Raw genomic sequence first — 12,518 nt, forward strand, 5'->3', positions numbered from 1 at the left:
AGGCTGCAGGAGGGAAGTGGGTGTTATTATAAAAGAGCAACATGAGGGATCCTTGTGGTGTTGGATCTGTTCTGTATCTTGATCGAGGTGGTGGATACATGAACCTACATGTGAGACAGCTGTACAGAACTACATACACACAGAGAAATGGGTAAAGCTGGGGAGGTCTGAATAAGCTCAGTGGATGGTGTCACTGCCAATATCCTGGTTATGATAGTATACTATCGTTTTTGAAAAATGTTACCATTGAGGGAAACTGGTAAAGATACACAGGATCTCTCTGCATTAGTTCATTGGATTAACTACTTCAATATAATTTTTTAAAATATATTTTTATTGATTTCAGAGAGGAAGGGAGAGGGAGAGAGAAACATCAATGATGAGAGAGAACAATTGATTGGCTGCCTCCTAAACGCGTGTGGCCCCCACCCCCACCCCGCCCACTGGGCGTGTGCCCTGACAGGGTATCAAACTGCAACCTCCTGGTACATAGGTTGATGCTCAACACTGAGCCATGCTGGCAGGGCTCAATATAATTTTTAATTTAAAAAATAAAAGATATTATGTCTACCCTCTATTCCCCTGCGGCAATTTGTGTTTGGTCCTCTGGGAGGCTCCTTTTAAGCAGTTCCACATGTAGATGAAAAGGGGGTCTCCGTCTCCTCGAGATGGTGACCCGCGCAGAGACGTGTGTGTAAGAGAGGTTGTTCAGATACTTTTGAGCCTTCTCTTCCTCATCAACTTTGCCCTCAGTCTCAGTAGGCCTGACCCTGAATCACTCCTACAGTGGTTCTCAACCTTCTGGCCCTTTAAATACAGTTCCTCATGTTGTGACCCAACCATAAAATTATTGTAGTTGCTACTTCATAACTGTAATGATGCTACTGTTATGAATCGTAATGTAAATATCTGATATGCAGGATGGTCTTAGGCGACGCCTGTGAAAGGGTCGTTCGACCGCCAAAGGGGTCGCGACCCACAGGCTGAGAACCGCTGCCTTAGACCATAATGTCCTTTCCGCTGCAAGGAAGGACAACTTGCTGAGGCAGGAAGCAGGATCCGCTGTTGCTTCTATCCTAAAGAGCAGGCAGTTGTTGCTAAGAAAAACTGGGGCACTGATTATGGGTGCCAAGTTTTAAAAGTATGGACTAAGGCCTAGGTCTCGAGAAATAAAAATCAAACATGCATACAAAGTCCAAAAACAGCTATTAAATAGCTTTAATAAAAGCCAGATGGTTTTGCTGAAAATCAATAATTGCTTCCCTTTTATCGGGGAAGTCTGAACACGACCCTGATTAATCAACTAGTTAATTATTTGCCATTCCAACCACTCTACACCTGTGACATCTATGATCTGTTGCTCCAGCCTCCCTGGCAGTGGGTGCACAGAAGTGATGCAATGGAGGCCAGTGTTTCCTGCCATGGGGTTAACCAAATCTAGTTTAGTGCTATCTTGAACGCCCCAGGCTTTGTGACACTTGAAATTCTAATTAGGGCAGAAAAGGGCTAAGTTGAAACAGCTTGTACTCCCTCAAGTATACCCACTCTACGGGCTCTATAACCTAATGAGGTCTGTGAAATTTAAGATGTAGAAGAGAAATCCCTGCCTGGAGCAACAGCTGTACCCAAGACGACAAGGGGATTTGGGTTAAATCAGTCCCTCCAGATAGGAGGAAGAGTACCCCAAATGGTCCAGGAAGGAAACCACATGATTCTAATCCAATTTGTCATGTGACCTAGAACTACCTAGACTGACCCTCTGCTCTGGGTTTTGGTGATGTCAGGAGTGGTGAAAATTAAGCAGATGGGAGAACTTACTTGTTACCCGCAAAGTGTGTGGGGCAGGTGAAAAATTTGGGGGTAGTGAATATCTCTCATTGCCCATGCAGGCAGGGGAGCTGGAGGCAGAGGAAGAGACCTATGACTCCTAAAGGAAAAGAGGGGTTCCTTTGCTGTGACTTTGTAGTAGGAACAGGCTGAATATTTGCTGAACACGTTTGGGAGAGGAAGAGAGGAGATAATCGTCCTAATGAATGTGCAGGAGACAATAGCAGCTCCAGTGGGAGGATTATAAGCTCATTATGGTTTAATATGATGATTGATCATCTCCGTCCGCCCGCATTATCCTACAATAGTGATGAAGGTCGTCGGAGAGACCCATGCCAGTCAGAGCTCAAGCTCGACTCACCAGGAAACAGAAATATATTTGTACTCATTTCTTCATTGTAAAAATTCACACTCTTGGCCCCATGCCCCTACTAACTGTCCTCCATTCCCCCAGCCTGCCCCACCTCTCGATGATTTCTCAGCCCTGGACTGTTCGTCCATAAGCCTGCTCATCTGCTCTGGCTCCAGACCCCACCATTTCCCCACCCCTTGAGAAAATGCCCACAGCTTCCAGTATGGCATGGGTGTAGGCAGGTCCAAAGGGCCCTTCAGTGGGCGCTGGTCAACACTCGGTTCAGGTGGTAGGCTCGAGAAACCTCCCGATAGGCATTTCGAAGCAGGACATAAGGGAAACAGGACTCCAGCATGTCCAGGGTCAGAAAGGAGGACTCCTCCACCACCTGGAAGAGAAGAGGCCAAGAGATGAGAACCTCAGGTAGGGCGTACCTCTGTGACACCTGTTCCTTGTCATCCAGGCCCCTGGGCCCTCGGAGGCCATCCCAGTTACAGTGAACAGGGTTCCAAGTCACACTCCCTTGTCTCCCCCACTTGGTTCAGCTCTAGGAAAGTAATGTGGCCTCTTCCCCTCCATTATAATGGCCCTGTCCCCCTCCTCAAGGTTATATGAAGGGCTCCGAAACAGAAGGCAGGAAAGAAACGCTTCCCTTGTGGCAGAAAAGCCCATTCTCTCCTGTTCTGGATACCAAAGCATAGGCAGGTGGGCAGCACAGATGCAGGTAAGGATGAGTAAAAGTGATCATGACAAAGCTTGGCAGAGAAAGAAACAATGGCTGTTTCAGGCCAAGAAAGGGGGGCCTGGAATCCCCAACGGTCCTCCTGTGCTGGGCCTCAGTGTCCTCCCTCCCTCAGTGCAGTGCTGGTGGAGCAGTAAGGATGCTGCATAAAGGAGCGGGCATGATTAATTAGTTTAATTAGAAGCTTATGTACTGTGGTAATAATCCCAGCAGCCCCCACAGCCAAGCAGAAAGATAGATCAAGATGCCTGGATAAGAAAGGGTAGGAGGGCATACTAGCCAAGAGCTGTTCAACTTAGCCTTGGGCTGGAGGGTCCCTGCCTCTGAGAAAGGAACAGGGTGTCTTTCCTTCAGTACTCTCCTCTTCAAGAGGTTTGGGACTAAAGACACACTCTGGAGAGAAGTGTCCCATATCCTCTGGCAATTCACACAGATGGGGCCTCCCCAATATGGCTAGTGTTTCAAGTCCTGAAAATTCACTGAGAAAAGAGAACCTACCATATCTACTCTAACATGCTTCTCTCTCTGAAGTCCTTTTCAGGCTTTGAAATGTGTAAGGTCCTGCTATTCTCGAGCACATGCACACACAATACACACAACAGCCCCAGAAGAGCAGACGTTGCAGGCTGACGGGAGGAAATCTGCCAGTAACACCGTGGCTCAGGTCTTAGGTTGGATAAAGGAAAGAATTTTTTGCTAGGCAAGACTTTGAAACCTTAAGCCAGACAGAGATCAAATCTCTATTCCAGGATACAACCCTCGGGTACAGGGAAATGAGTGACAGCTTGAAGAAGGATTCACTGGCCCAAGACTTCCTATTCTTTGCTCCATTAAGCACAGAAAATAACAGGGCTCCTGACTGGAAGAGATTCATAGTAGTGGAAACAGCCCTAGAATGAAGGCCAAGAAACTTGTAGTCCCAAATCTGCCTGTATATCTTGGGGGAGACCTTGAAGGTCATCTTTCTCTCCCTGTCCTCGGTTTCCTCACCTATGAATTGGAAGGACTGGACTACTTGCCAGGATCTGGCCTCATTCTGACATCTAAGATTCCACAATTCTATGACTGAGTCATCCCTTTCCCCTGTGAAACCCAGGAACATGATGGCAATACTGGGGTGGGAACTGCCCAGGCTTGACAGCCAAGACAGAAAGACCCCGGGGGAGAGAAGTGCCTGACTAGGATTTGGGGCCACATGAGTAGCCTCTTATATCAGAATACAGCTCCTTCCCCTTCAGTAATTTCCAATTGCTCTGTGGAAACATTTGCATTTAAATTGCTTTGCAGCAGCTAGTCCCTTTGTCACTCTCTCCAATAAAAAGCGCCTGGTTAGGACCTAGCTCTCTGTTCCCGCCACTCTGCAGGACCTAGCTCTCTGTTCCCGCCACTCTGCAGGCCTCACTGCAATGCCACAAGGGGCAGCCGCCTCCTCACACTTTGGGGCCGGTGGGGGAGGAGGGAGCAAAGCAGAAGGAAGAGGTCAGGCTGGGTGGCAATACAGAATCACCTCCAACCCTACAGAGGTGAAAACTGCCTGAGAAAATGAAGAGACATGCTTAACCATCCAGAAGCTAAAATGAACAGCAGAGAGAGGGAACTAACATTTCTTGAGCATCTATTATATACTAAGCACGTTCACATATATTATTTCATGAATACTAACCACTCTAACATAAAAATTATTGTCCACTTTTATGGACAAAGAATCAGTCTCACAAAGGTTAATTAACTTGCTCCAAAAATTGTGCTCTCTCTAGCACAATACTAGCATTTGCCCTCATTTGCCTCCTCTGTCCTCTCACCCCTCACCATATACACTGCCACACACATACCCTCATGTCCGTTCTTTTCTCCATCATAATCCTTAATCAGCCCAACCTAGGCCTTTGGCCGCAGGAGAAACTGAGATATGAATACCACTCACTGCCCATATATTTAAAGGAAACCAGGGGCAGTCCCAGGTATGCCTGCTCCTAACATTTGTGGTCCTGGGCCAAGAGTCCAAATGGAAGGCCACATACCATATGGCTAAATAAATCAAATAAACTACTAGTATACTAGTCGATATTTCAACCTCCAGGTGGGCATATCCTCTCCCCATAGGCCAGAGGAGGGCCTCTTACACACAGGGCCCAGGGCAGGAACCCTCCTCCACAGCCAAGTGCAATATTAGCCTGGAGAATTGGACTTTTTGAGAAAAACAATGAGTAAGTGTGTTGAGGAGGGAAACAGAATCATGGGGAAAAGATTTTCAAAAAATTAACTGAGTCAGAGTTCCCAGAACTTTCTGCCAAAGCAGGGAAAAGCGCACAGCTTGTGAAGAAAGAAGACGAGATAGCAGGAGCTGCCTAATGCCTGGCTCCCCTGGCTCCCAGCCTTATAGCTTTTCATCTAAGAGCCCTTCCTCCTCAGAGCCCTCCTCCCCCTCCCCCAGTTCAGCTCGGTGCTATTCAGCACCCTCTTCATAATACTCTTAAGGACAAGAAATTAGGTGGTAGGAAGTGGTCAAGAAAAGCCAAATGTGCACTGGGAAAGTAGTTATGGCGGAGGGACACAGCTGCCCCACCAGGTCAGACTCTAGAACATTGCAGAAAAAGGGCCAGGAAGGCCCTGTCCTGCAGAGAAGTCCTTGAAGACTCTACCTTGAGATTACAGGACAAGTCTAGAATGTTAATCAGAATATGAAACCTAGACCCAGAGGATCAGGCAGAATTAAATTCTTAGTTAATGATTTTGAGTGATGACAATACCAGGAACCAAAAGACCCTCTAGCTCTCCTCTCTCTTTCACCAGAGCAACTTAAACCAGATACATACCAAGCGCATGAGCAGAGAAATGGATTCCCGATTTCTGGTTTTAATCTTGTCCGTCTCCTGGCCCAGCTGCAGGAGGCTGACGGAAGCCACCTGTAAGGGAAGAGTTTGTAAGGGAAGCAGTTTTTTATGGAGGTCGGAGTAGGACAGCCTCAGGCTACAGGAAGTTAAAAGATCAAGGAGAAAAGTTAAGAAGGGCTGGAATGTTCCTGGAATCTCAGGGTGGAAAAGCGGCAAATTCCCTAGGTTTTAGAGATGCACGTGGCCTGTAAGCCAGCCAGTGTGGACAACAGGAGGGAGTCTGGGGGAGAGATGCAAGGGGGAGGGAAGAACCTAGAACAAAGGCAGGTAATGCTGTATGCCAGGAGATTCATCTCTTTTCCTAGGCAGCCTCCAGATACCATTGGTCATCGGCTGTTTACAGCTGGCTCCCCACCAGACTAGAGACAGAGCCTGGCCTCTGATTCAGACACAGTCTGCTTGTTATTCTCCTCCTGTCAACTCCCGAATATCTGTCCTCTCCATTCACCTCTGGGTCCCCAGCAAGTCAAAGAGGTGTGTGTGTGGGGGGGGGGGGGGGGATAAACATGATTAATTGTATCCCAGACTCAGATTTCCTGCATTTAGCAAACAAAAAGGGTAAAAGGGAAACAGAGATCTGGTGTAAGTCCTCTTTATATCTAACTAGAGGCCTGGTGCACGAAATTCATGCACAGAGGGGTGTCCCTCAGCCCGGCCTGCACCCTCTCTAATCCGGGATCACTGGGTCCTAACCACTTACCTACCTGCCTACCTGGTCACCCCTAACCGCCTCTGCCTGCCAGCCTGATGCCCCTAACTGCTCCCCTGCCAGCCTGATCACCCCCTAACTGAGCTTTGGGCTGCTGGGAAGCCACCATCGGCGGCTTGCCTGGGCCTCGGGCCGGCCCTGGGCGACTGGGCAGCCACCATCCCTGGTTTGCCTGAGCCTTGGGCCATCCCTGGGCAGTGGCAGCCACCATCCGTGGCTTGCCTGAGCCTCAGGCAGCCCATGCGGCTTTGTCTGGCAGGACATCCGGATGGTCGTCCGGAATACATCTGATTTAATTAGCATACTACCCTTTTATTAGTATAGATATGCTCAGAGTCCATCTGTCAGACTGGCTGTTTCAGTTTAAATAGAGACTCATTTACTAAGCTTCCAAGTCCCTGACATATACTTCTTAAGACAATGGTATGATTCCTAAGAGAATATGACCTTCTGTGTTTCCTTCTGAAAAGAGGCAGATGAGGCCCTGGTTCTTAAGTCAGGACCATGTTTTGTAAATGAATAAGCTCCCTATTGCTAAGAATGCTCAAGGAGACGGTGGGTAATGGACCATGTATCAGAAGTGTATGGATGTGATTCCTCCATGAAGGATTTAGAATGGAAAACTCCAGACCTTTTTTAATAATGGAAAGAGATTATACTTATTCTGTGTTTTTCCAGAAGCAAAGCTAAGATCAATGGTGATAGTTATAGAGAGTCTAACTTTGGCTAAAATTTGTTTTAAAACAATTTTTTTTAACAAATTGGACATAGCCTAAGGTTATAACCACCAGACCCTAGTAATAATCTAGACCAGTGGTTCTCAAAGTGAAATCCCAGGATGAACAGCATCAACATAACCTGGGAACTTGTTGAAAATGCTAATTTTCCAGCCCTGCCTCTAATTCACTGATTCAGAAATTTTCTAGGTGGTTCTGATTTATGATAAAGTTTGAGAATTTGAAAAAGGTTTGTCCTTTTGTCAGTATTAGAGTTGGAAAGGGCCTTATGAAACTCAGTGTCTCTCCAACTTTATTGTGCTTCAGATCTCCTGGAGATTTTATTAAAAACAGAGACCTGGCCTGGCTGGTGTGGCAGTAGGTGAGCATCGACCTATGAACCAGGAGGTCACAGTTCGATTCCTGGTCAGGGCATATGCCCAGTTTCGGGCTCAATCCCCAGTAGGGAAGTGTGCAGGAGGCAGCCATCAATGATCTCTCTCTTCATTGATGTTTCTATCCCTTTCTCCCTCTCCCTTTCTTGCTGAAATCAATAAAAGAATATTTTTTATTAAAAAGAGAGAGAAAAATAAAAACAGAGATCTGGACTCACCCTAGGATATTCTAATTCAGTAGAACTGGTATAAGGGTTAGGAATCTGTATTTGAACAAGCTCCTTGGGATCCTAATGATAAGGTAGTGAATGGTGGATTTAGTTTAACTGCCTGCCCTATTTAATAAGTGAAAAGACTGAGGCCCGAAAAGTTTGGCTCTTCAGAGGTCATACAACTTCTTACTGGCAGATCTAGAACCCGAACTCAGATTTTTCTGACTCATAGACCGATGCTCTTTGCAAGCATTTGGGCAGAGGCTGAAACAATAGCTGTTAGGGAACTTTCACAAAGTGGAATGAATTAAATGGGAGGTTAAACTCCAAAGCCTGCTCAACAATAACCATCTATGGATTTAAGTCAAACCAATTCTCACCAGACTTTGCAACCTTCCATTCTTTGTCACCTAGACCCACTCACCACCAGAAATTCCTTGAGGTGAGTTTCAATGTTCTTGTTGTAGAGTGTGAAGAGTGCAGCAGACACCTGGATGATGGCTTTGGTCAAGCAGTGAATATTGTTGTTGTAACCTAGGTTATTATTGATAGAGGGAGAGAAAAACAGAAGCAATTAACAAAGTGAGTCACCCCAGGCTGACCAACTGAGAAGTTTTCATTTTTTCAGTCTGGGCCACCCCTATTTAACACCTATAGGAGGCATCTGGAGATTAGGAGGAGGATATTCCTATGAAATTTCACTGGAATTGACTTTTACGGATAGTCCATTCTCAAGTGCTTTTTGAAATAGAACTTTACACCTGGGCCAGAAGTCTGTATTTTCCAGATAGATACCTATCTCCATCTCACCTCCCTGCCCCAGGACAGTAACTTAACCCTACCAGACCTGAGGCCCTGAGCCTAACTGTCCCCTATACCTGGGCTCCTGAGCATTAAAGAGAAAAAACCAACATGATATAGAAAAATGTTAGTTACATGCAAACAAGTGGTTAGAATAAGATGGAACTTGGAGACATTGTAGAAAATAGGTCTAGGCAAAGTACCAAAAATTAGGTACAGCGGTATAGCGGCAGATTCGGAAATTACCGAAAAATCGGTACAGCGGTCTAGTAGGGTTAAACAGCACTGGTTCCTCAATCCTACTCCTTACTTACCATCCTTCTCGATGCTATAGAAGGAAGAAGGGTCTGTGGCGAGGAGTGGGAGGGAAACTGCAAGAAAGATCAAGAGCAGGCAGGCCACCTTATATTCTTCTTCAAGGGATGAAGTATCTGGTAAGAAGGAAAAGAGTAGAAGTAAGGTTGGCCAACAGGAGTCCTGATTCCTCTACAGGGGTTCTGCTTCACAGAGTTACTGAGGATAAGAAATATCTATGAACATCTATATATATAAAAGCCTAAGCAACCATTCAACCATTCAACCGTTTGACCGGTAGCTATGATGTGCACTGACTACCAGGGGGCAGACACTCAACACACAAGCATGAAAACATGAAACAGACTGATGAATCTCAGAGGGAAGGGGGGTGGGGGAAGAGTGTCGAGAGATTAACCAAAGATCTTATATGCATATTAGAGGCCCAGTGCCTGTGGGGATAGAGCCAAAACTAGCAGTCCGACATCCTCTGAGGGCACAAGAGGGTGCAGGCCAGGCCAAGGGACCCCACTGGTGCACAAATCTGTGCACCGGGCCTCTAGTACTTTATAACAGTGCACAAATTTGTGCACTGGGCCTCTAGTACTTTATAAAAGTGGTCACCAACCTTTCGGACCTCATGGACCACCAGTGGTCCACAGACCACCGGCTGGTGACCACTGCTTTATAAAGCACTATTGGCAGGTCATTTATTGCTGAAGGGGACAGGATTAGCCTCCACTTATAATGAGGGGCCTAACTCCTTGGAAGCTTCCTCTGGTGACTGAACAAAGCTCTTAGCAAAAGGCTCTGCTGACAAGCAGTCTGGGGACACTCTGTCACCTGTGATGAGGTTGAGAGGCAGGAAGGAAAGGCAAGAGTCTCATCAAAACCAGGAGAGAAGAAGGAGAACCAATCTAGAAATTATAAAAGGGCTTAAAACCAGTCCCTTGGTCCTGAGTGTGTATAAGTATGAATGTGCTAATCACAGGAAATGTGTAATGGAAAGTATGAGAGACAAGTGGGAGACCTGGAGAAGAAGTGAGCAATGTCAAGGTGATTATATGGGAGGGGAGAGCACAAGATCACTCTGGGGAACTAGATGCTATACCACACAACTCAGCATGAAATTATGTACTACTGTGTACTGTTCTCTCATTTCATTTGCATTCATCTTATTTCCCCAACCAGATTATAAATTCCTTTGAGCACTTGCTAAGCATCAAACAGACTCTCAATACTTTTTAGCTGATTGACAAGTCAACTGATTGGATTCTAACTAGAAATCCAAATTGCCTGTGTAAATATTTTGTGGGGATTAGGGACCACACTTTAAGTCTTTTCTTAGTTACCAGTTTATAGTCTCTGAATTCACAATCCCAAACAAAAGGCTGCTTTGACATTGGCATTTTCCCACCCCAAAATATGGCCCAAGCCCTCCCTTTCCCCAATTTTACCAGCTTTCAGATTAGCAATGGCAGTCACCAGAGCTGGATCGATGTCACAGCCCACTCCTGCAGCAGATGCCAGCTCAAAGATACTCAGGGTCACCTGGTAGAGAAGAAAACAACATTCTGGAGACAATTCCCAGGAGAGAAGTGCTTGGCAAAAGCTATAGAAAGTCAGGATTCCTAGATGACAGGTTTTAAACTTTTGGTGTACTATCACCTTTTCTAGGTATTCCTTCATTGCTCTAACTTATGGGGGGTGGGGAACCCAAATGTTTTAGCTTGTCATTCACATATGCCATAGTACAAATTTACTGTCTTGACCTTGTGGACAAAAAGGAGCCACCTGCTAACCTGACTACTCAGAGACAGGTTACACGGCGGCCTTGCAAAGTCAGAGACCTAAAGTACTAGTCAACACAAAGGACGGTCTGGAAATTGAAACTTTTTTTAGCCCAGCCAGCGTGTCTCAGTGGTTGAGCGTTGACCTATGAGGTCACAGTTCAATTTCCAGTCAGGGCACATGCCCGGCTTTCGGTCTTGATCCCCAGTGTTGGCCATGCAGGAGGCAGCCTATTAATGGTTCTCTCTCATCATTGATGTTTCTATCTCTCTCTCCCTCTTCCTTCTTCTCTGAAATCAATTTTAAAAAAATTTTAAAACTTTTTCAACTAAAAGCAGTTTATAGTGAGTAGTCATGTCCTAAGCAGGTATCTTCCCTGACAAAGGTCAATCTTTACCTTACCTGAGCCTGTCTATTGCCTTTGCATCTACAATAACATGTCATTTTAGAATGTCAAAGTAATTTTCCTTTTTCTGAACCCCTCAAAGCAGAGGCACTGCTCTGTGGAGACCACAGATCCCTTCATTGCTACTGAGTTAATTGTTTACAGTTAACTATCCTGCACCTACCTAAGTAAAAGAAGCTTGTGTCTATCATTTTACTTTTTTAAAAATATATTTTATTTATTTTTTACAGAAAGGAAGGGAGAGAGACAGTTAGAAACATCCATGATAGAGAAACATCGATTCAGCTGCCTCCTGCACACTCCCCACTGGGGATGTGCCCGAAACCAAGGTCCATGCCCTTGACTGGAATCGAACCTGGGACCCTTCAGTCCAGGCCAATGCTCTATCCACTGAGCCAAACCGGTTAGGGTTCATTTTACTTTTTATCCAATCCCAGAGGTCTCTCGGCTTTGATTTCTCCCACCTCCATAATCTATCACCAATGGATTTCATGTAACCCACTTACTACTTCTCTTTTGATTGTAATATATAAAACAAGGTGCAAAACTGCCATTTTCTGGAGCATCATCTCAATCCGTTGAGAGTCTGCTTCCTGGCATTTGTCAACAGGTTGGCTCAAAGAAGCTCACAAAAATTTGAATGTTTGAATGTTTCTTATGTTGACAACCTTATTTCCCCAAACACTTCCTACAGTCAATATAGCAAGGGTAATTTATTCACTTTCCAAACTACAATTTACTTCCTTACTTTGGTTCATATGCTTTCCTCTTCCACAGTGTCCTTTCCTCTCCTCTACTTATATCTAGGTGACACCCATTCCTTGAGGCTTAACTCAAATCTCATATTCACTGTGAAGGTCTCCCTGATTACTCCAGCCCAAACGCATGTCTCCCTCCTTAAATTGTTACCAGTGACTTAGCCCTGGTCATACACACCACCTGGTAATTTCAGTTGTCTTTTCAGACAGGAGGTGAAACATGACTTATCTCACCAACTAGATTATAATTCTTTTTTAAACTTTATGGCATGGAGAAGAGAGAAAAAAAGGCTTTAGAGTAAGAAGATCTGGTTCAAATTCTAAACTTACTAAATGTGTGATCTTAGCTAAAAGTTACTTAACCTCTTTGAGACTTAGTTTTCTCATCTGTAAGACTGGGGTAATAGTACTTTTCTCATCTGTAAGACTGGGGTAATAGTACTCGCCTCAGAATTCTTGTGAAAAATAAATTAGACCACACGTTGTAAAGTCTCTATCTACCCTAGGGATTGATGGAGCCACAAATAAACTAATAAAAATTATTCCTTTATCTCAAAGCGAGGAACGTTTCTTTTTATCCTCTCTAGTTTTTAACACAATGCTAAGCACACAGAATGCACT

General features: G+C 45.2%; 1 protein-coding gene across 1 annotated transcript in view; it reads right to left on the reverse strand.

Annotated features, from left to right (window-relative positions):
* Positions 1 to 1,160: 1,160 nt before the first annotated feature.
* Positions 1,161 to 12,518, reverse strand: part of NCKAP1L (NCK associated protein 1 like) — a 43,404-nt gene continuing 32,046 nt past the window's right edge. Inside the window, exons 27-31 of the mRNA XM_036299677.1 lie at positions 10,400 to 10,493; positions 8,963 to 9,079; positions 8,272 to 8,381; positions 5,738 to 5,827; positions 1,161 to 2,567 (exon numbers count right to left, since the gene is read on the reverse strand). Coding sequence (XP_036155570.1) covers positions 2,436 to 2,567; positions 5,738 to 5,827; positions 8,272 to 8,381; positions 8,963 to 9,079; positions 10,400 to 10,493 — 543 coding nt within the window. The 3' untranslated portion in view covers positions 1,161 to 2,435. The remainder of the gene's footprint in view (positions 2,568 to 5,737; positions 5,828 to 8,271; positions 8,382 to 8,962; positions 9,080 to 10,399; positions 10,494 to 12,518) is intronic.

The sequence above is a fragment of the Myotis myotis genome, unplaced genomic scaffold, assembly GCF_014108235.1.
Source record: "Myotis myotis isolate mMyoMyo1 unplaced genomic scaffold, mMyoMyo1.p scaffold_m19_p_3, whole genome shotgun sequence".
In the NCBI taxonomy this organism is placed as follows: domain Eukaryota; kingdom Metazoa; phylum Chordata; class Mammalia; order Chiroptera; family Vespertilionidae; genus Myotis; species Myotis myotis.